The following is a 16988-nucleotide window of genomic DNA, read 5'->3' as shown; positions in this document are numbered from 1 at the left end:
ACTAAAATACATGTGGTGAAATATAAGTGCTGGTCATCATTGATTAAAAAAATTCAACAACTATTAATGGTAGTGGTAACAAATTTCTATATTTAATAAGTATGGGGTTTGAAGATAAAACAATTTACAAAGTATGGTAGCCATAGTTTATAATTGTAGTCAAGTTTATGTAGTAGAAGTAGCAAAAATAGTTGTTGCATAGGCTGTAAAGCATGCACAAGTGGTGATACCTAAAGTGATGGCACAACTAGTTGATATTATTTCTTTTAGCACTAAAATTCTCATATTATGTACCATATAATGAGGATTTACAATTATATAAGGAGTTAAGTTATTTAACCTTCTATGCAATGCTCTTAGACTTCCTTTCTTTATGACACTACTTATAGTAAATAAAAATTTTCACTCTCACGTAGGAAACATTCCTATATAAACACTGACAAATTATATACTTGATTTCTTTTCAATTCAATTAGCCTTCCAAAAGTTATCTCAACCAATCTAGAAGAAATTAAAAAAAAAGTAATGAAAAGAAAGTAAAAATAGTGAAAAAGTAAAAAATAAAAAGCAAAACATGTGTAAAAGAAAATCAAGAAAAACTTAATTTAGCACTTACCACTACATTTATTCTATAATCATCATAAAACTACTAGAATACATGTGGTGAAATATAAGTGGTAGTCACCATTGGTTAAAAAGCTTTAACAGCTATTATTGGTAATAGTCGCCAAATTTATATATTTAATAAGCATGAAGTTTGAGAAACAAACAATTTATAAAATATGGTAGCCATAGTTTATGATTGTGGTTAAGTTTGTGTAGTAAAAGCAACAAAAATAGTTGTTGCATAAGCTGTAAGGCAGATACAAGTGGTGATACATAAAATGGTAGCACAATTAATTGATATCATTTCTTTTGGCACTAAAATTTTTATAACATGTACCATATAATGAAGATTTGCAATTATATAGGGGGGTTAAGTTATTTAGCCTTCCATATAATGCTCTTGGACTTCGTTTCTATATGACGTTACTTCTAGTAAATAAAATTTTTCACTCCTGTATAGGAAGCATTCTTATAGAAACACCAATAAACTATATACTTAATTTTTTTTTAGTTCAATTGCGCTTCCAAAAGTTATCTCAACCAATCTAGAAGAAACAAAAAAAAAATTTAAAAAGTAAAAATTGCAAAAAAAGTAAAACACATGTAAAAGAAAATCAAGAAAAAATTAGACTAGCGCTTACAATTGCACTTATTCTCTAAAAATCATAAAACTACTAAAATACATGTGGTGATATATAAGTGGTGGTCACCATTAGTTAAAAAGTTTCAATAGCTATTAATGGTAGTGATGGCCAAATTTCTATATTTAACAAGTATGGGGTTTAGGAAACAAACAATTTACAAAGTATAGTAACTATAGTTTATGATTATGCTTAAGTTTATACAATAGAAGCAACAAAAATAATTATTACATAGGCTATAAGGTAAGCACAAATGATGATATATAAAATGGTGGCACAACCAATTGATATAATTTCTTTAGCACTAAACATCTTGTAATAAGCATTAATGTGGTGAGAATTTTTTATTATACAATCGATGTGTATTTTGGCCCTTCATGTAATGCTTTTAAACTTTCTTTTTACATAATGTTGCTTTTAGTAGGTAAAATTTTTCACTTTTGTTTAGGAGGTATTCCCACATAAGCACTAGTAAATTATACACTTGATTTGATTCTGGTTCAATTGGCCTTTGTAAAATTATCTCAACAAAAAAGAAAAAAATGAAAAAATAAAAATAAAAAGAACACATATTGTAAAAGAGAATAAAGAAATAATTAGACTAGCACTTACAACTGTACTTGTTCTTTAATCATCATGAAACTGCTAATATATGGGTTGTAAAATATAAATGGTAATCATCTTTGTTAAAAAAATTCAATGGCTACTAATGGTAGTGTTGGTAGAATTTACAAGAATGGGGTTTATGATACAAATAATTTACAAAGCATAGTAGTTATAATTTATGATTACCGTGCAGTAAAACCAATAAAAGCAATTGCATAGGTGATAGCAACTACTACACAAGTTGCAGAACAACCACAAATGGTAATATTTAAAGTGGTAATAAATATTATTTATTTTGGCTCTAAAGATTTTTCACTATATACCATGTGGTAAGGATCCTTAATTATATAAAAGGTTTTCTTGCACTAAATACTATGTGGCAATGATCTTTGATTATATGAAGGATTTAGTAATCTTGGACTTTCTTTCCTACGTAATTCTATTTCTAGTTGGTATAATTTTTCACTTTATGTAAGAGGCATATAGGAAGATTAGTAAATTAAAGATTAAATTTAATTTATTTCAAATGCAATTAACCTTCCAAATGTCATCTCAACCAGTTTAAAAATAAAAAACAGAAAAAAAAACAAGAGAGAGAGAGAGAGAGAGAGAGAGAGAAAGAAATATTTAATTTACCTGGCATAACCATGGTGTCATGTCTCACATTGGTCTCTCATGATCAACACCATGGTGTGGTGGTTTCTCCTGTACGCTCAAGAACAGCCACAGCAATCCCCAGGAGCTCACCACGATGGTCACAAGTTATATACAAACAAAAAAGGTAACCACTTCCTTAATAAACAGAAATTCGGCTTCTTTCTTGAATGTGTTTGTGTTACAGTTGCGAATTCTTATTCCTGGACCGATCCAGAAGAAATTTTTGCCTTTCTTCCCGAAGACTAAACAAACGGTAATCAAACTGCCAGCCTTGGTGATCAAGTGTAAGTAGAATCCAGCAAAAAAAAAATTTAACAAATCGAGAGCTTCCACTCACAGACCTGGCACGGGTGGCTCTTCATCCGCTTGCTGGTGATGGTGGTAAGAGTTTTCCTGCTGCTGCTGTGCCGGATAGTAGCCACCCGTGCCTCGATAGTGAGGCGGCGGTCCAAAGTGATGAGCGCCATTGTTGTAGCACCCGTTGAGCGGTGGCCGGACTGGTTGTGGATGATGGTGATGGTTTTGGTACTTTGGAGCTTGGTGCTGGTGCTGGTGCTGGTGCTGCGGCGGCATTCCAGGAAGATATGGACCCGAGGGAGAAGAGTGTTGCGAGCCCCTCGGTGGCATCTCACTGTGATAATGGTATCCCTGTCCCTGCTGTGAGTGGTGCTGGTGTCTTCCCATGTAGCCATTCCCAGCTTCCGGACGATGTGGAGGACGGAAAGGAGGGGCAGCATTCCAGTGATCCCCTCTAGACTGATACTGCTGGTGATGGCTGCTGCTGCTGCAGTGATCGTAGTGCTGCTGGCTGTGCTGCTGCGACAAGCTCCTCGGCTGCTCGTATCTATTGCTGTGTGGGGACGTCGAAGAGTACCCAGGCGGCTCGGCCCGATCAAACTCGGTGACTGTCTCGTCGATGAGAGCGGGAGCCACAGCCTGCTCTTGGAGAGGACTGGAAGAGTGCTGGGTTGACGGAGTTGACGTCGAGGGCGTCGAAGACGTCAAAGCAGGCACGGGATCCTGAGTGGAAGGGAGCTCGTCCCACCGGCTCATCCGCCTTCTTCTCTTGCGGTCTTGTTCCGAGGTTGAGTTCTTCCCCTCGGCATCGTTGCTGTCGTTTCTGAACAGCAGAGGTCTCCTGGGCTTTTCTTCCGGCTTCGACGAACGGAAAAGTTCTCTTTTCTGTGAAAACCTGTAAAACAAACCACGGAGTCGGACTTTGCGCTACGAATGCCAGGGTGACTTACCTCTCTGGACCCCAGAATTTTGGGCTCTCGGAACACTTCTCATTCGCGAGTAAGTCAAACATGTTAGGTAACCAGTTCTTTTGGAACCGGCGGGAGATTTGTTGAACCTGCATTAACATTAACATGATCAACTCTTTGACAGTATGGTAGCTTCTATGTACCTCTATATCGTCGTGCCGTGTCAGCTCGAATATTGATTTTACAAAACTGCATGCAATCAAGTAAAGCATTGTCCAGTAAAGAAACATTTTTTTTTACCTTTCCATGCCGTTCCTTGGTGGTGTTGACGTCATGTGCTTGCTTTTCAAAACCGTCTTCTCAGCAAGTGCCTCGAGAACCTTTGAAGGGCATTGAAGTATAAATATCTCCTTAATCATACAGGGATTATCCAGCTCACCTTCATCAACTTCCGAAGAATTGGAATCTTTGTGTAGCTTTTCCGGCTCTGCTTCACCAGATTGTGAAGCAGCTGAAGTCCTGTTTAGAAAAAAGAAAGTGGGAAAGAGATGACTATCACACTAAGCTTACCGTTCTTTTGAATAACTTCCGTTAGAATGCTACGGGATGTCGTCTTGAGCATCGCATCCAAAAGCAGTGAAAGATCCCGCATACTACATGTCCCGAATGTATAAAGGTGTCATTTAAACAAAAGGAAACCCTCTACCTGCAAGATGTCCCCTCTTTCGATTCGTCCCCGGACGCGGTTGATATGACCAAAAGCTTCAAGTACTGTTTCGGAGTTTCCTACAGAACCAGTTACACTTGTCAAACAACTGGCCAAAAACAAACGTGGCAAATTACCTTTTTCTTTACGAGCCCCCCTTTATCGTTAAGCAGCTTATCAAGTTTATCCTCAACTGCATAAGCGAAGTTTGTGAAACGGAAGAAACCGACAGACATTACTTACCTTCGCTGTAACGCGATGGTCTGTACCCCTCAGATTTGTTCGACGAAAAGAAGCCTTTGAATGGCACCTTCTTCGGTCGGCCAGAAGGTTTTGGTCGCTTCACTTTAGCCAGAGGCTTCGGCTTGGGTATCGGAATCTCTTTAACCAGTAGTTCGGGCTTCGGCTCCTCAAACAATGCTTCAGGCGGTGTACAAGACTTTGGTGTTTCTTGTACAACCTCAGTATCAACGATGTCCTCGTCTTCACTCTCATCATCTTTCAGCATAATCGGCTCTAGATCTTCCTCAGAGTCAGTCTGTACAACGTCCCTAGGATTTGAAGGATCTCCACCAATATAGCCACGACAATGAGCAGATCCACAGTGACATTTCTTAGCGGCTGCCCCATAAAGTCGTTCAAAGTTGTAATTGAATGTAATCTCTTCATTCTAAATCACCGGAAAACAAAGCGAAAGAAAGTTATTCAAGCACATAATCGGCTTTGCAAATAATACCTTCGCAACGTCCCTAATAGCAAACAGACCAATGCATATTTCTCCGTTCACACACCACTGAATAAAGAAAAAAGAAAACCTTTAGCAGTCGAATGGAATGCTTGTAAGTTCCTTACCTTTTCAGTCTGACAATTGGGTTCACAACTGTGATTGATAAATCGTCCAAGATTACCTTTCCTGCATGCGTCAATCACCTGCAAAAAATAAATATTGGAACAGATTTAGAAGCCGTCTAAACCATCAAAACCCTTACTTCACTACTATTAAGTGTCATGAAATAGAAATGCTTTTGTCTCTGACGAGCGTACTCCTTCTGACGCAGTTCAAATGATCGACTGTCTAGTACCTGGAGATGCACCGAGTGAGAAAATTAAGCGCAAACAAGAAAAGAAAAAAGCAAACCTCTCCAACGTATTCAATCACGAAAGAGCCCTTTGCAATGTTTTCCAGCGCCTTCAATCCAAAGCCTTTCTTGCCACACCTGACAAGAGCGACATTGGAATACTCCCTTTTGCCAAACTAAACAAGAGAAGAAGTATTATCGCATCAGTTTGTACCTTTAGCAACAAAACTCACCTGCTGGTTTGAACAACGCTCTCCGCAAGGGCATGTATCCGGTGAGCACTCCACGTTCACCATTCGGTTTAAACAGTCTTCTCCACACCCAGGACTACCATCTTTTGGTGGCTTGCAAAGGCATATTAACGTCTGAAAAAACACAAGACTCTCGTAAACAAGTAGAATATCAAACCAAGAGCATACGTCATCGTCGTCAAGAGTCTTTTGATGGCGGTGCTGAAAGATGTTATGACGAATCTGTGTCCATGAAACTGCAAAGAGCACACATCATTTCTCAGTGGAGCCAAATCATGCATGTCATACCTCCACATTTAGAGTTAACAGCGGGTTCATTATCGTCGCACTCGGAAGAAGATATTTCCGAGATGTTTAGTTCCGCGTTGATCTCAGCATTGCTTTTCTCTTGAGGTACAGAACAGTCGGAAAACTTCCTGTTCGGATTTTCTCGGCAAGTCCTGGAAAAACAACAACATAGACAATAAGGGAAGAGAAAGATAAACGAGGAAAACTTACCAGCGAATATCAGATGATTCGATAGAATCAGCAAGCTCGGCAGAAATGCATCGCCATTTCCGGCAATCGTCGCACATAACCCAGCCAACAGCAGAGGGCTTCACTTTCGTCAAAACAGGAGCATCGGCCTTGTTACTCGTTCTCGTCGTCTCTCCTTCGGTGACTCCACTTGAGACATCCTCGCCACCATGACCACTGTCCGCATCATTCGCGGCTGTGAGCTTTAGCTTGACACTACCATCTCCCGCTGAGATCTTTAGCTGACTTAACCCGCGGCTTCTACTTCCTGTAGATCCAGACTTCTTCTGGCTGGCTTTTGGAGCATCGACCACTTTCCCCGGCTTGCTACTCCATCCCGAGCGCAAGCCTCTGCTTACACTCCTTTTGCCGGTTCTCCTGATAACAACGCTGGTAGAAGAACCATTGGAGGAACCATTCTTCACGGAACCATTCGAGCCATTCTTCCCGGAAACGCTAGCCCCATTCTTCACTGGAGCTGCAGTAGGAGCATTGGTAGTAGTCTCCCCTCCAGAGATGACAGCGAACGCCATCCGGAGAGACGCCTTGCTCCTTGTGATGCGCATTGGCGTGTAGCTGTGCTCCAGAAAACTGGGAGACAGCGTGAGCTCGTCGCAAACCCCATTGCAGGAATTCGAAGTGGCGCCCTGCGAATCAAGCTCCGTGGCCATGCCGCTCGATTCCTGGAACCCTATTCCACCGGCATTGAGGCAGGAATCCGTGGCGAGAATCCTTCCCCCGCGACGATCAAACCCTAGGCGCGTCGCGAAACCCCTAGCTCGCGCGCAAAACCCTTCATCCTCGCCACGGGCGTCTAGGATGGATGCTACAAACGAACCTCACAAGGCGCTAGAGGAGCCGCTCGCCAGCGCCCGCCATCGTCGTAGGGGAAGACGAGACTCCATCCCCCACTGCGGATATTCCCCTGGCATCTAGCAATAAAAGGGGTGTCGGTTAAATTTTTAAAGGTCCAAGTTAGGACGACGCGCTACACGTAGTCGTAATCCAGCTCTCTCACCACGTCCTTGAAATTGAAATCTTCGCTGTTGTGCGTGAATGCCTTGACGAGGAGGTATCGATCGTCACGAATGTAGAAAGAATGGGCGTATTTCAGCAGTGAATTTCCCTGGAAGAACACAGAAACAATGAAAACTTTGATGATTCTCGAGAGGGCGAAATCACGAACCTCGTCGTCGCTAAGCTGGCTGGGGAAGACAATGTCGCCGCGAACTAGAACGATGCCTTTGGAGTCCGCAAAGTCGGTGTAGTGAGCTATGGTGAGATATGGAGCAGCGTTGGAGCCTTTAAGCTTGTAGTCTTCGAGCGAAGTGAGGAGGAGGAATGGCATCTGAGCTGAAAAAGAAATCCACTGAGAACTTCTCCACCAAGAACACCATCAAGAGAAAAGAAGATTGGAAGATTTTTACCTTGGAGGAAGAAGCTGATGTAGCCTTTGGGCTTTCTTAGCGGCAGCACAAAGTTGGGACTAAATGCGAGCGAAGATCAGAGCCAAAGCATCCACACAAAGATAAGCTCTCACCATTCTCTGGCGCGCTCCTGGAATCTCTTGAAAAAATCGGTGCTCATCACGGCACTTACATGCCCTCGGCCAATGTGATACTGCAAAAACAAAGAAGAACAAACGAATCGAGCTAGCTCCGCTAGCTCGCCACGAAAGAGCTAAAATGCGTACCTGATTCCAGATGAAAGTGACCTCATCCGCCGATTTGTTCTTGACACTCTCCACCTTGAGAATGGAATTCAGAGATTTTGGAGTGATGAGAGTGTAGCCTGGCGCAAACTGCGAGAAATCCCTCCTCCACAGCGCGCGCCATGACGCCTTCCTCCACATTTGAGAGCCCTAGAACGCAACTGCCACACATTTTCAAATAGCGGCTAGAACCCTAAAAGAGTGTAAAGAAAGCTGAGCTGGCGCTTCCTTCCTAGCTGGCTTCTTTCTCCCTGCTACGTGCCAATGACATGGCCTTCCTCCCGGCCTCGGCATACACACTGGACATGAGAATGTAGGGCGCGGACTCCTCCTGGCTGGCATCCATCGCCACCGCCATGTCAGCAGCCCTCGCGGCCCTCACCACGTCACCATGGATCCTACACGCTCCTAACAAGATCGTCCACACCACGGGGTACGGAATGCACGGCATTGTGTCGATAAGCTCCTCGGCCTCCTTCAGCTGCTTTGCGCGGCCCAAAATGTCCACCATGCAGCAGTAATGGTCAACAATGGGGGCCAGTCCGTACGCGTCTTGCATGGCCAGGAAGTGGGACCGGCTCTCCTCGAGCATGCCGACGTGGCTACACCCGGTCAAAATCCCCACAAAGGTCAACTCGTTGGGTCTATGGCCGTCCAAGACCATCAAATGGGAGAGCTCCAGCACACTCTCCCATTGGCCATTCGCGGCACACGATTGGATCATAGTGTTCCACGAGATGGAATCTTTCCCTTGCAAGTCGTCAAACATGGCCCGGGCCTGGTGGACATTTCCGGCTTGGACGTACGCGTGAATCATAGCCGTCCACGACACGATATTCCGCTCGGGCATCTCCTCGAACATTCCCTTGGCGTCCTGGAATCTGCCGTACTGCGCGTGGGTGGCCATCGTACACGTCCACGACACCACGTCCCACGCGGGCATCTTCTCGTGTACCATTTGGGCACCCGGTGCGCTACCCGACTGAGAATATGCCTGGATCACCAGATTCCAGGCAACGATGTCTCGCTGGGGCATTGCGTGGAAGATCCTCCTAGTATCTTCCAGATTCCCAGTGTTGGCATATGCCTGGAGCATCGCATTGTGTGCTGCTCCATCCTTCACCGGCATCAACTCAAACAATCTACTGGCAGTGTCAAGGACTCCCGCCTGGGAATATGCTTGGAGCAAGGCCACCCAGGACAGTATGTCCTTTCTAGGCATGGAATCAAAGTAATGCTTGGATCTATCCGGGCTCCCAGTCCGTCCGTACGCCTGGATGATCGCGGTCCACGAAATGGCATCTCGATCGGGCATGTCCGAGAATATTCGCGTCGCCCGTTCGACTTGGCCGCCGAGGGCATGAGCCTGCGCGATAGCGTTCCACGACACCAGATCCCGCTGTGGCATCTTCTCAAACAAGGAGCGAGATTCCTCCAGATGCCCGGCCAGGGCATATGCTGAGAGCAAAGCCGTCCACGAAAGCACGTCCCTTTGCTTCATATCATTGAAAGCCTGGAGCGCCATCGTAGTGTCGCCGGCCATTGTGTAGACTTTAATCATAGCGTTCCAGGACACAACGCTGTGGTGTGGCATTCGATCAAAGGCATCTTTAGCACTGTTGTAATGCCCAGCCTGGGCATATGCTTGGCCCATGGCGTTCATGGAGATTATGTCCCTCTCGGGCATGCTGTCGTACATAGATTTGGCCAGGACAGCATCGCCATTCTGCCCGTACAGGTTTAGCAGCGAGTTCCACGACACCACGTCTCTCTGCGGCATTCCCTCAAAGACTCTTATAGCATCTTGCAGATGCCCATTCGCGGTATATGCCGCGAGAATCGCGTTCCACGATACCACGTCCCTCTTGGGCATGGAATCGAAGCACCCCGCCACGTCTGCGAACCCGCCACATTGGATGTACGCGCCTAGGATGAGGTTCCAGGAATATACATTGGGATCGACGATGGCATCGAATGTGGATCGCGCGTTCTCCAGGCAGCCGCATTTGCCGTACATGTCCACGAGGAGATTCCCGAGGTATCTGTCATAGCTGTGTGGGCTTGCGAGGATTTGCGAGTGGAGCTTCTTGCCCTTGGAGAGATCCCTGGCCAAAGCACAGCTCTTGAGAGCGCGGGCAAACGCATCCACCTGTGGAGAAAACCTCTGGCTCATCTACAGCATTTACCGGGGCTAAAGCGAATATGCCCGCCTGTCGTGGCGGGAATGTAATGCGCCACGTGGCTAATTAGCGACGGCCGGGATTTTGTGGAGCTGACAGCAAGAGCTAGGGTTTACGAGGATGCGGGAGGACAATGTAGGAGCTGGAGCTCGCTAGGGAAGTGATGACACGAGCAAGCTCCAATCTCCTGCTGCCGCTGCTGCTACATTGGATCGCTGTTGCGGCGTCGGCGGTGGCGCGCATTGGCGCCGATCCGGACGGTGCGTTTTATCTTCAAATTTTTCGCTGATTTGCTTCTCTCAATCGTTCCCTTCGCAGTCGCTGCATTGCTGCGGCTGAAATACTGCTTTGGGAATGCGTCGAGGTCGCTCTTGAGCTGGGAGGCGTCCAGTAGCCCGTGCTCTTGGCAAGGAGTCAAGTGTAGCAGCAACCAAAGAGTGATGAGCTTGTAAGTTTGTTTGTTGTTGTGACGCGGTGAAACCTCTGTTCTATCCTTTTCCATCCTACAGGGAGTTGTCGGGGCACTATTTGTCCGGGACACTGTGTGCTGACGTTGGGGAGCTTTCGTCTCTCTTGCATCTGTGAGTCTTGTCATTCTTTCATTTGGTATTTCTCGTGTACGAGGATTTAGAGCAGTGGATCTTCCTGTGTGTTGTTCTACAGGAATCTTTCCAGAAACGCGTTAGTGGGAGCAATTCCCGCGGAGATAGGAAACCTTGTCAACTTGAAAGTCCTGTATGGTTACAGTGGTCTTCGCTGAGCATGATATTGACCACTTTTTCTTTTCGCAGGGATCTCCACGGCAATAGATTCGATGGACACATTCCCGAAGCAATCACGAAACTGAAGAAGCTAAGAAAACTGTAGGTGTTGTTTCAAGGTTTTATTAGTTTTTGCATGGTACCATTTTGCTTTGATGTCACAGTGATTTATCATACAATCGACTTAGTGGCAATGTTCCCCAGGGGCTCTCAGCTGATTCGTAAGTTTCTGGTTACAAAATTACGTTTTGATGAGAAACATGCTAAACGTGCAGGTTCAAGGGTAATCCCGACCTTTGTACCTCAGAATCTTGTTCAGGTACTCTACCAATCTTTGCCATATGAATTGTCATTTATTCTCGTATGGCTCGCTGTGTTTTCTCTTTTTCTAGGCGTTGAAGCACAGTCTTTCAGCACAGCCATGCTGGCGGTTATGGGCTCGGTGCTGGCTCTGCTTTGCTTTCTAGCCATTGTAGGCGTCATAAGGTGGCGAAGACGAACGACAAGATCGTTCACCGAGCTTGCATCAAGAAAACGTATTTATTCGACCTTCTTTCCCGCATGATGCACTCTATAACTTGCCTACAGCGCTCCTTTTTTGCAGTTAGTCATAATGGTGCTTATGAGTGTCCCACGGACTACTCTTTAGACGAGCTCAAGCTAGCGACAGCTGAGTTTGACGAGACAAACATCCTGGGCCAAGGCGCAAGTGGGGTTGTCTATCGAGGAAGATCCAGTGGGGGATACAACGTGGCTGTAAAACAGCTGATAAACGTTGAGTTCAAGGTGATAAAAACATTCTTTGATTTGTCGCCATCTTTTTAACTGGAGTATCTCGTTCATCAGGCTGGTTTCGCGAAGGAAATAGAGATTCTCTCTCGAGCGAGGCATAAAAATGTGGCGGGCCTTTTGGGGTTTTGCAATTCGAGAGACGACAAATTCTTGGTGTCTGAATATGTTCCAGGTCCCAACTTGACCGCTTTCCTTTCCGGTGAGAAACTTGAGATTAAATTTCTGGAATCCAGCCTTTCTCCATGTGTCTTGTCAGGGCAGCGTCGCAAAGAGTTTGATTGGGACAAGAGGAAAATAGTGATCCTCGGAGTTGCAAAAGGCCTGGCGTATCTGCACTCGTCAGGCATGGAAATCATTCACGGCTCCTTAAAACCAAGCAACATTCTGATTGACGACGACTTCACGCCAAAGCTAACGGACCATGGCCTCTACAGGCTTCTACAGCAAACGTCGTCACAAGCACGTGATGTACGCAACGCAGTCTACGATCCACCGGGTGAGAACGAAAGCTCGCGAGTTCTAATCGCGATTTGGATTTGTCTCAGAGGCAAGCACTGGAACTCTAATGAGCTCCAAAGGCGATAGCTATGGATTTGGAGTCTTTCTGATCCAGATGATCACGGGACAGCCACCGTGGTTTCTCTTGGAAACTGTCAGGTCCGCCGGAGTTATGCTAAGAGACTGGGTATGGAAATTCTTCTTCCACTTCCATTTCACTCGATTTTTTCTTCATGTATAGGTGCTGCAAACGTGTGAGGGTGGAGAGCTTATCGACGAGGAGCTGAGAAAGTCTCCCGTGTGGGAAGTGAAGAAGATCGCTCAGCTGGCCACCATGTGTACGGAGCTACTCCCAGTGCTGCGGCCGCGAATGGACGAAGTTGTCCAGTTTTTGGTGGAGGAGGTGCTCATCTCCAACAAATCATCCGAGCTCGATGGCCTGTTTATCGAGCTGGTGATGGACACGCTACACGGGGACGCGCAAGCTTCCGCTTCCGCTCGGAGAACCGGCGAGAGCCTTCTTCCAGGAGGATGTACGTCGTGAAGAAGGAAACCAGCAAATGATTATGATCTAGAGAGTTTTCACAGTGATAATAAACGAGGTTTGTAGTGTGCATGGGAAATAGAAGCGTTCTATTAGACTCTGGCGTGTACTCGTCCAGCGCTCAGTATCATCTCGTCTGTCGAGAAATCGGCCTCTTTGCGGAACTTCCCACGTCCAAAATCGAGCTCGTAGGAATCTCTGAGACCATCCACGAGATTAAATCTCGGTGTCCAGTCTAGCTCCTGCTTAGCCTTGTCGATCGACGCAAAGAAATGCTGGAAAAACAAACCATTTCTATGGAAGAGAAGGAAGAACAATGGAGCTTTTACTTGGTCGCGAAGAGGAAAAGCTTTTTTCTTTCCAAAGTCGAAGTTTTTTGGGTTGTAGTGCACGATCTCCGGGTCCGGGAATCCACCAGCCTGTGTAGATTTTTCTCTAGAAAAAAAAACATTGTAAACTATACTTTACCTTCGCGCATGCTCGAGCAATCCCATCAAATGTAACGTACTTGGATCCAGAGATGTTGAAGACCTGATTGAAAGCTTTTGGATTGTCCATCACCTTTACAAACGCATCAGCCAAGTCCTAGATCACATCATTTTCACGTCAGAAGAAGCAAAGGTTGATGAGAACTGGTTACCTTGACATGGCCCAGCTGCGTGATTTGAAGACCAGATCCAGGAACTGGAATTGGTCTCCCTGCTTTGAGGCGATGGAAAAACCACTCTTCCACTGGATTGTAGTTGAGAGGTCCGTATATGTAAACTGGCCTGATTGACGTCCAAGTTACTCCCTTGTCTTGGAGCAAAGACTCAGTGTCAAGTTTTCCTTTGTGCCTGCTTTTCGGATCCACAGCATCCACCTGAGAATTAGCACACAAGTTAAAAAAATCTCAAAACCGAAAGGAGCAAACTAAATCACCTCAAAATGTGGAAGAAGGTCTGACTTCAAGTATACTCCAGCTGATGAGCAGTAGATATACCTGTGAAATGTGGAAAAATTCACTGGAGAAGTAATTGACTAACTGTGATTCTTACTGCTGGAGATCCGGAAGCGCGTCAACGATGGGTTCCACTTCCGCGGCCTCTCTTCCTGTATGATTATAGTGAAATATAGCTTTATAAACGAATTTTTTTTTCTCGATACCATTGATATCGTAGACCACCTCAAAACCAGCTTCGCCAATCTTGCTCTTGAGAGCTTCAAAGTCTTGTCGATCCCCTTGAATGTGTTTCACCTAAAAAACCAAAGCCAGCCAAAACTTAGCAGAGAAAAGCGTATAAAAAAAATAGCCAAAGCGTGTACTCGGAGTTGATACTCGGCATAAGCTTCATTCGATTCGCCAGCGAGCTGCTGCGTAATTGGCGTCTTTCCACGAGTGAAAAGGCTCACCTAGATCCAACAAAAGAGGGAGCGGAGAGACAAGAAAAATTTAAATCACTGCATCGAGAAAGTACCTATTTGTTTTTTCATTCACCTCATGACCGGCCTTGACAAGCGTTCTAGCCAGGTAAACACCGATGAATCGACTCCCTCCCATCATCAAAATCTTTTTCGCCCTTTCCGGAGCCCCCAGAGACGCTTTGGTGGTGACAACACCCTGTGGCCGCCGGTGCCATGGATTTCTACACTGATCATGTACAGGAAGAAAATCTTGCAGGATGATCAATCGTGACAATGTAGTATGTACCTGGTGATTCCCGATTAGCCCATTATGTGTGAAATCCGACACAAGCCTTCCCGCCATGGCGACCTATACCTCTTCGCCCAACACACACAGCACGATAGCAAATAGACGACCTCCATTCTTCCACGTAACATAACGTTAATGAAATACTAGCATATTCTAGCATATGTATGTATCAGTATTGAACATGTAAAATCTTAGTTTCAAACTTCCTATTCAAAATCACATTGTAATTAATATTTTTTATAAGTAAAAAAAAAAAACATTTTCCACAACAAATACAAACTATAGCACAAAAATGATAATGTGTTAAAGACATCATACCATGTTCTTCAAGCAGATTTAATTTACTTCAAATTTAAAATATTAAATTATAGACTTATAAAAAAATATTTAAGCTAATATTTAATTAAATAAATTATAGTGATATTTAATAAGTGTTTCCTTATGATCACTATTAATATAATGTAAAAGAATTTCTTTTTAAAAAGCTTTAGTATTTTATAATGAAAGTGGATACAAAGAACGTAAATTCATCCTCATGTTACAACAATTCAAAAGTAGATTAAAATTATCTTTCTAAGTATTTGTACCTACCATTATATAATCATAAATAATTTATAACAAATTTTATAAAAACAAATTCTTAATCAAATTTAATATTTTTCTACTAATTTAATTAATTAAATTAAAAACATTATCAAATTTCAATAAACACATTATTATTATAGTTTACTTTTACATCTGCTATAATTGTATATTTAAATCTCAACAATGAATATACCATGAATGTTTAATAGGTATAATTATAATATAAAATTATAAATGTATAATACTTGAAGGTAAATTATCCTGTATATTCACTTATTAGTGTTATTTAAACCAATTTTAAAATGGGTAATTGAGAACTATTTATCCTATATATCTTCTAATGCTCAATATCCCAAAAATTATAACAAATTACATATATATATATATTTGTGTCTGTGTGTGTATTCAACATAAATACATAAATTTTTAGTATCATATTTTTCTTACTTTTAAGTTTTCTTCATTACTTTTTCTTTCTTTTTCAACTATAAAGAGCTCATATTTACAGTTATTATGCTTATTTTAATGTTAAGGAAGGAGGCATTATATTGTAAAGGTTTTCAAAATTAGCATTTGTTTTTTTTTATAGCTTGAATATATAGAATTTAAGCATAGAATTATAAATCGGGTTTCATATTTTTCAATTCAAGTGGAAACCTTAAGAAATTTATAGTGTAGAATAAATATTATGTTATTATATTTTAGTGCTTACCAATAAAATTTATTACATTTTTACCATATTAGTCTATTTATGTTATATTATACACGGAATATATAAATGGAATACAATATCCAATTATTTCAAAACCCTAACTTATATATAGGAGCAAGTGGTCCTAATCTGATGCTTACCAAAATCCCATACTAGTAATAATATGTAACTGTACACATGGACCTTATAACATCATATTAAAAAGTTATATATTTATTATTACAAAATGCAATGTTATTTTCTTTAAAACTCTCCAAACTTAAAATTGAAAAAAAAGAACAACCAACACCAAATTTCAAGGAGATAATTATTATTAATATAATTATATTCAAAGTAATATAATTTATAAGCTTGGCTATATTTAGATATCTTTTATTGATTTACTTTATAATCACAAATTTAACTTCCTTATATGAATTTATCAGAAATTTAGACATTTTAATTAGCATGATGAAATAGTTATTGTGATATATCTTGAGAAATAATAGTTATGGTTTAATAGAATATATATATATATATATATATATATATATATATATATATATATATATATATATATATATATATGAGTTTATGTTTCTTGAAAAATGACTTAATCCTTATAGTGATTTCTTTTAAATATCTCATATCAAAGTCATAAAATTAAATATTAAGTTTTTATGTTTAAACATGAAGTTTAAATAAAAACTTATTTATAATAAGTTATTCAAAGCCCAAATAACGTTTTCATTGTAAGAGACATAGTTGTGCTTTGAGACTGTAAGAAGATAGTTTTTATTTGTTGATATTTCCTCCATATATTAGTAAGTTGCAATCAATATCATTTTTTTAAAGCAATCAATACTTAATAATCACTAATAAAGCAATCAATACCATTTAACTTCAAGCAGCATGCAGCACATGCTAGGAATAAACATAAATTTCTTCTCCTGTAGCCAAGAACGTGATGGCAGTGCAAATGTCAAACACCAAACTTGCAATTCAAGACTACACAGTTGTCAAATCCTTCCAATATCTAAACCACAAGGGCTTGATTTGGCTCTCTCTAGATCAATCGCTCCATGCCGATTCGAATCACCATGCTCGTTCTTCTCGTGATGCTCGATGTTTCTTCCACCACCGCTGAATCCGAGTTAGTAGTAGGGAAGTTTTATGGCTTCGGCATGAGCAGCAGGGACTCACAGCTCGATGCCAATGCCAACGCTGGAATGGCTCCGGAAATCCTCACATCACCCGGCGGATCCT

At 42.4% G+C, this 16988-nt stretch overlaps 5 protein-coding genes across 7 annotated transcripts; 1 reads left to right on the top strand and 4 right to left on the bottom strand.

Moving 5' to 3' along the window:
- Positions 1 to 2650: 2650 nt before the first annotated feature.
- LOC9657650 (histone-lysine N-methyltransferase ASHH2) lies at positions 2651 to 7190 on the bottom strand. Its single transcript, XM_002980944.2, has 17 exons — positions 6250 to 7190; positions 6040 to 6191; positions 5920 to 5987; positions 5734 to 5865; positions 5560 to 5676; positions 5411 to 5503; positions 5274 to 5351; positions 5158 to 5214; positions 4665 to 5091; positions 4559 to 4614; positions 4422 to 4501; positions 4286 to 4368; positions 4155 to 4234; positions 4016 to 4095; positions 3919 to 3964; positions 3758 to 3864; positions 2651 to 3702 (listed from the first exon to the last, which is right to left on the bottom strand). Exons 1-17 carry the CDS (start codon positions 6936 to 6938, stop codon positions 2844 to 2846), a joined length of 3204 nt encoding a protein of 1067 aa, XP_002980990.2. The 5' UTR covers positions 6939 to 7190; the 3' UTR covers positions 2651 to 2843.
- Positions 7191 to 7200: 10 nt separating this feature from the next.
- Positions 7201 to 8219, bottom strand: LOC9658337 (ATP synthase mitochondrial F1 complex assembly factor 1). Its single transcript, XM_002980943.2, has 5 exons — positions 7961 to 8219; positions 7808 to 7887; positions 7695 to 7753; positions 7454 to 7620; positions 7201 to 7393 (listed from the first exon to the last, which is right to left on the bottom strand). Exons 1-5 carry the CDS (start codon positions 8117 to 8119, stop codon positions 7256 to 7258), a joined length of 603 nt encoding a protein of 200 aa, XP_002980989.1. The 5' UTR covers positions 8120 to 8219; the 3' UTR covers positions 7201 to 7255.
- Positions 8211 to 10151, bottom strand: LOC112350205 (pentatricopeptide repeat-containing protein At4g02750-like). The gene has a single exon (XM_024686026.1). The coding sequence runs from the start codon at positions 10149 to 10151 to the stop codon at positions 8211 to 8213; it is 1941 nt and encodes a 646-aa protein (XP_024541794.1).
- A 103-nt stretch (positions 10152 to 10254) lies between these two features.
- On the top strand, positions 10255 to 12880 carry LOC9657649 (leucine-rich repeat receptor-like serine/threonine-protein kinase BAM1). 2 transcript variants are annotated; one of them, XM_024686017.1, is made up of 13 exons: positions 10255 to 10418; positions 10477 to 10606; positions 10668 to 10739; positions 10822 to 10893; positions 10950 to 11021; positions 11084 to 11140; positions 11195 to 11202; positions 11339 to 11455; positions 11524 to 11705; positions 11766 to 11910; positions 11968 to 12207; positions 12257 to 12396; positions 12451 to 12880. In XM_024686017.1, the coding sequence occupies exons 1-13, from the start codon at positions 10322 to 10324 to the stop codon at positions 12751 to 12753; spliced, it is 1635 nt and encodes a 544-aa protein (XP_024541785.1). In that variant the 5' UTR covers positions 10255 to 10321; the 3' UTR covers positions 12754 to 12880. The 2 variants fall into 2 exon arrangements, with proteins under 2 accessions (XP_024541785.1, XP_024541784.1); XM_024686016.1 differs by having other exon boundaries at positions 11195 to 11238; positions 11312 to 11455.
- Positions 12755 to 14558, bottom strand: LOC9658336 (chloroplast stem-loop binding protein of 41 kDa b, chloroplastic). Of its 2 annotated transcripts, XM_002980942.2 has the most exons (10): positions 14444 to 14558; positions 14231 to 14383; positions 14059 to 14145; positions 13900 to 13990; positions 13791 to 13845; positions 13675 to 13735; positions 13394 to 13615; positions 13222 to 13338; positions 13083 to 13172; positions 12755 to 13028 (listed from the first exon to the last, which is right to left on the bottom strand). In XM_002980942.2, exons 1-10 carry the CDS (start codon positions 14498 to 14500, stop codon positions 12846 to 12848), a joined length of 1116 nt encoding a protein of 371 aa, XP_002980988.1. In that variant the 5' UTR covers positions 14501 to 14558; the 3' UTR covers positions 12755 to 12845. The 2 variants fall into 2 exon arrangements, with proteins under 2 accessions (XP_002980988.1, XP_024541786.1); XM_024686018.1 differs by having other exon boundaries at positions 13791 to 13990.
- Between the last annotated feature and the right edge of the window lie 2430 nt (positions 14559 to 16988).

Source organism: Selaginella moellendorffii, unplaced genomic scaffold (assembly GCF_000143415.4).
Source record: "Selaginella moellendorffii unplaced genomic scaffold, v1.0 SELMOscaffold_47, whole genome shotgun sequence".
In the NCBI taxonomy this organism is placed as follows: Eukaryota; Viridiplantae; Streptophyta; class Lycopodiopsida; order Selaginellales; family Selaginellaceae; genus Selaginella; species Selaginella moellendorffii.
The sequence above is the reverse complement of the archived record's forward strand: the minus strand, read 5'-3'. Positions and strand labels throughout refer to the sequence as shown.

Excerpts from the sequence above, each read along its gene's own strand:
- LOC9657650 (XM_002980944.2), bottom strand. The coding sequence starts at position 6,938 with ATGGCCACGGAGCTTGATTCGCAGGGCGCCACTTCGAATTCCTGCAAT. Across the intron at positions 6,192-6,249 it reads GAATCATCTGATATTCGCTG|GACTTGCCGAGAAAATCCGA; the intron begins GTAAGTTTTCCT and ends TTGTTTTTCCAG. Across the intron at positions 5,215-5,273 it reads CCAATTGTCAGACTGAAAAG|TGGTGTGTGAACGGAGAAAT; the intron begins GTAAGGAACTTA and ends TTCTTTATTCAG.
- LOC9658337 (XM_002980943.2), bottom strand. The coding sequence starts at position 8,119 with ATGTGGAGGAAGGCGTCATGGCGCGCGCTGTGGAGGAGGGATTTCTCG. Across the intron at positions 7,754-7,807 it reads CAGGAGCGCGCCAGAGAATG|TCCCAACTTTGTGCTGCCGC; the intron begins GTGAGAGCTTAT and ends GCTCGCATTTAG. Across the intron at positions 7,394-7,453 it reads GCCAGCTTAGCGACGACGAG|GGAAATTCACTGCTGAAATA; the intron begins GTTCGTGATTTC and ends GTGTTCTTCCAG.
- LOC112350205 (XM_024686026.1), bottom strand. The coding sequence starts at position 10,151 with ATGAGCCAGAGGTTTTCTCCACAGGTGGATGCGTTTGCCCGCGCTCTC.
- LOC9657649 (XM_024686016.1), top strand. The coding sequence starts at position 10,322 with ATGACACGAGCAAGCTCCAATCTCCTGCTGCCGCTGCTGCTACATTGG. Across the intron at positions 10,740-10,821 it reads CTTTCGTCTCTCTTGCATCT|GAATCTTTCCAGAAACGCGT; the intron begins GTGAGTCTTGTC and ends GTTGTTCTACAG. Across the intron at positions 11,456-11,523 it reads CGAGCTTGCATCAAGAAAAC|TTAGTCATAATGGTGCTTAT; the intron begins GTATTTATTCGA and ends CCTTTTTTGCAG.
- LOC9658336 (XM_024686018.1), bottom strand. The coding sequence starts at position 14,500 with ATGGCGGGAAGGCTTGTGTCGGATTTCACACATAATGGGCTAATCGGG. Across the intron at positions 13,991-14,058 it reads ATGCCGAGTATCAACTCCGA|GTGAAACACATTCAAGGGGA; the intron begins GTACACGCTTTG and ends TTGGTTTTTTAG. Across the intron at positions 13,173-13,221 it reads TTGCTCGAGCATGCGCGAAG|GCTGGTGGATTCCCGGACCC; the intron begins GTAAAGTATAGT and ends AAATCTACACAG.